This window comes from Nanorana parkeri, unplaced genomic scaffold, assembly GCF_000935625.1.
Source record: "Nanorana parkeri isolate BGI_ZX_2015 unplaced genomic scaffold, ASM93562v1 scaffold412, whole genome shotgun sequence".
Classification (NCBI taxonomy): domain Eukaryota; kingdom Metazoa; phylum Chordata; class Amphibia; order Anura; family Dicroglossidae; genus Nanorana; species Nanorana parkeri.
Window position 1 is genome coordinate 1137854 of NW_017306680.1, and position 3843 is coordinate 1141696.

Below are 3843 nucleotides of genomic sequence, written 5' to 3' on the forward strand. Positions count from 1 at the left end.
GATGCTATAATCCACCAAATGTGAATACTTTTCTAGGCACACTATTTCACCTAAATGTACGGTACACTTTTGTAACTTTTCTACTGGCTCCATAATAACATTCTGTCATCCTATTTTAATATAACTTGTGTAACGGAAAATGAAAGAACTCAAGGTCACCGATAGCCAGAACTATTGCATAATACGCCCACACAAGACATGGCCGCTGAGGATTCACCAGCATAGCATAGCTGTCTGTTGAGTGGGCATTGCAGGGCGATTGACGTCACTGCCGTGCGCCGGAAGCAGCGTGCTTCTAGAATAGTGCTGGGACCGGGTCGGAGGAAAGGTTGACAACATGACAGGCTATCAGCGGTTATGGAGCTGCAGCCGGTGGCTGGGCCAATGCAGGCTAGGATTACTGGGAGCTGCATCGGAGACTGCTTGGAGGCCGCAGATAAGAGGCAGGCTTTACTCTGCTGTCAGCCCACCCTATTACATTCAGGTTGCATCAGCCAGGACTCCGCTCAGCCGCTGTCTTAGCGCTGTCTTTTCATCACATGCTCCTCAGCCTCTACATACCGTGCACTACCGATCTGCTCATGATTTTGGGAATCGGGGCAGCGGAGCTTTCTCTGGACAGAACGGGGAACAGTCCGGGGAAGGAGATGATGACAGCAGCAGCGGGGAGGACGGTGGAGGAGCAGAAGAAGCGGCTTACAGTGCTCCCATAGTGACTGCTCTCACTCCTCTCGTTGTACCCGAGGTGTTCCCCAATGTTCCTGTCATTGCAGTATCCAGGAACCCCGTGTTCCCCAGGTTCGTCAAGATCATTGAGGTAAGGGGTGAATGACTGTGAAGGAACATTTTACATGTACAAACCATATAATGTATTATTGCTGTGATTTGTTGTATTCCTCTATATCTGGTGGTATTCTCCAATGTGCTGTATAATGTATTATTGCTGGGATGTGTTGTAGTCCTCTATAGCTGCTGGTATTCAGTGCAGCCTGCCACGAGCAGGCCAACTAATCGAAGGTCAACTAAACAATGATGGAAAACGTTGACAGCGTTTTCCATCGTCGATTATAATCGATTATAGTCGATTCGTTGTTGCAGCCCTAATCTAAATACAACTTCTGAACACATGTAAACGTGTCTAAACCCACTGTAAAGCAGGAAAAAGTGATCTAGGAAGATAGTTATACTTCCCAGATGGCATTTAGAAAAGCTAAACACAGGAGTGCCAGTGTAAATGAGGCCTTTGGCTTCATTCAAATGGGTGCAAGGGCCCGTACAGTATGAATGAGGCAGGTGGGAGGTGCCCTGGAGTACAGGTGTTTGTGTCCATGAGTGTAGATCTGTGCCTGCATGCAGCTGCACACTGGGATGTGCAGGAAGATCCATACAGCCGCAGCATCTCTCAGCCTTCTATTGTTTTTTACAGGCTGGTAGCTGCATACAAACATCTGTCAATCCCGAGCACCTTCCAGTCACATAAATATATGTAATTTATGCTGTCTGGGCTTCTGTGCATTATGATTACTAGATGGAGCTCGGAGCATTGGAAATGCATATGCTCCTCAGCTCCATTTAGGGGCCATAATGCTCTGTAAATCTAATATTTTGATTTGTTCGCTCTGTCAACATTTTACAAATACACCCCTAACTTTAATCACCACCATATTCGTGACAGGGGAGACCCGTCACCTTAAAAAATGCCTTTTCATAAAGAGGACACCTATACAGAACAGAGACTCTATAGCTTCCTCTTTCATTTTCAAAGTAAAGAAGAATGAGTGCATAATATACTAACTCTGCAACTATTTCAGCGAAACAGCCAACGCTTACTGTTTGGTGTGGCTCAAAACATATTTAAAATACCTAGAGGGGAATTTATTAAAACTTAAGCAGACAGAATCTGGAGCATTTGCCCATGGCAACCAATCAGCTGGTTTCTTTTATTTTCAAAGGTTAACTGAAGCTGATTGGTTACTCTGGGCGACTGCTCCAGATTCTGTCTGCCCCAGTTTTGATAAATTCTCCCCCCTTGTATATTACAACACAGAAGAAAAAAACATCACACCATAAGAGTTATTGCTACAAATTCCCAGATAATTACGGATTTAAGAGGGAAAAAGGTTTCTGAAGCCTCCACAAACTATTCTATTTTAATATCATTTTCAAATGCTTTTCAGCTTACTGACCTTACATGCATCACTTGTTGACATGTACAGCCTTGGTGCAATAGCCTTGGAGTGTGTTGAAATGTCACTGGCAGATATTATGCAATAATGTAATTGTCTAATGTACATTCAGAGCTGCTGGGTTATAGTACAGATACAACCTAATATTATAGCGCCATTTATTGCGCAGGCAGCTGTCTTAAGCTGGCCATACACCTATAGATTATCTGCAGATTTGCTATCATCAGATGGAAAAAGTGCAACAGATTCCTCCATCTACACTAAACCAGGGGTAGCCAAGCTGTGGTGGAGCTACAAATCCCATGAGGCATTGCAAGATTCTCACAGCCACAGACATGACTCCCGGAGAGAGATGCATTGTGGGATTTGTAGTTTCACCACAGGTGGAGGGCCAGAGTTTGGCTACCCCTGCGCTAAACTGTGTGGATGGAGGAATCTCCCACTGGGCCAAGCTTCAGTATCTTGCTAGTTTTCCCCACTGGCTCTCAAATTACCTGAACAATGCCTGCATCCAATCAGATTGTTCAGGTATTTTGACAGCCAGTGGGGCCAACTAGCAAGATACCAAAGCTTGGCCCAGTGGGAGATTCCTCCATCCACACGGTTTAGCGTACAGCCGCTTGAGATGACTTGCACATGTGTCGGACGATAGGAATTCCACACCCCTGTCATTTCTCTTCAGTCCAGGTGGTGGGGACGGGGGAGTTGTCTTTACATGTCTAACTTTGGGCACAGGTTCACTTTCAGACTCAATGCAGTATATAGTAAAACTGTTTTTATACATACAGGAGTGTGGAATTCCTATTGATCAACGCCAGGGACATGCAGTTCCAGGCGCTGGGTAGATGTTTCTTTTCTACATTTAGCCCTGCTGCGGGCAAGCAGAGCTAAATATAGAGCAGGAAAGCTGCCGCTCATCTTGTACAAGTGATCTGGGCGGCTGTACAGCTACCCAGATCACTTGAAGCAGCCTGCTTGTCCGTCCCTTTGGTTTTTGGGTTCCCCCCTCCTTTGCGGGACATGTACCACAGCAAATGACTTCAGAATGTATAATGAGGAGCAGACCGGAAAATGTCCATTCTCCGATCTGCTATGTGTGATCAGTGAGACAGGAGCACTGTAATCGCAACGTTTCCTGTCTCAGCTATCACAAGCTGCACTGCACTGCACATCAAGCACAATGCTCTGCTCGATCCTCTATATTGGTGGGCAGGCTCCATAAAGAGAGCCTGTCACCTTCTTCAAATGCTATCACATGGAGGCTTGCTAACCCCTCTGTGATAGCAATAAAGTTAAGTGGAAAAAAAAGTATAAAATACAAATGTAACAAAGTAAAAATAAGAAATAAATAACAAAACATTTTTTTTAAACCGTGTGTGTGTCTTACCTTTTGGCGAATGGTCCTTCCCCTCTGCCAGTACAGGTGTACTATCTGTACACCATACTGACTTCCAGTGCAGCTCTGGATTTTAAATCTCGCTAATTGCGAGCACTCGTTGGTCAGCACAGTCAGGTGACCGCGCTGACCAATGAGAAGCGCATGGTTAAGTGTGGTTTTTGTCAGAATTATTTTTTGTCGATTGTGACCCCGCTTTTAGTCCTGGGACAAGTAGTTTTTTTTTTTAAAATCCACACACCTGAGAGATATATATATATA

General features: G+C 44.9%; 1 protein-coding gene across 1 annotated transcript in view; it reads left to right on the forward strand.

The window, feature by feature from the left end:
• The first annotated feature begins 275 nt into the window (after positions 1-275).
• Positions 276-3843, forward strand: part of LONP1 (lon peptidase 1, mitochondrial) — a 33645-nt gene continuing 30077 nt past the window's right edge. Inside the window, exon 1 of the mRNA XM_018559707.1 lies at positions 276-817. Within this exon, the coding sequence (XP_018415209.1) occupies positions 338-817 (480 nt within the window). The 5' untranslated portion in view covers positions 276-337. The remainder of the gene's footprint in view (positions 818-3843) is intronic.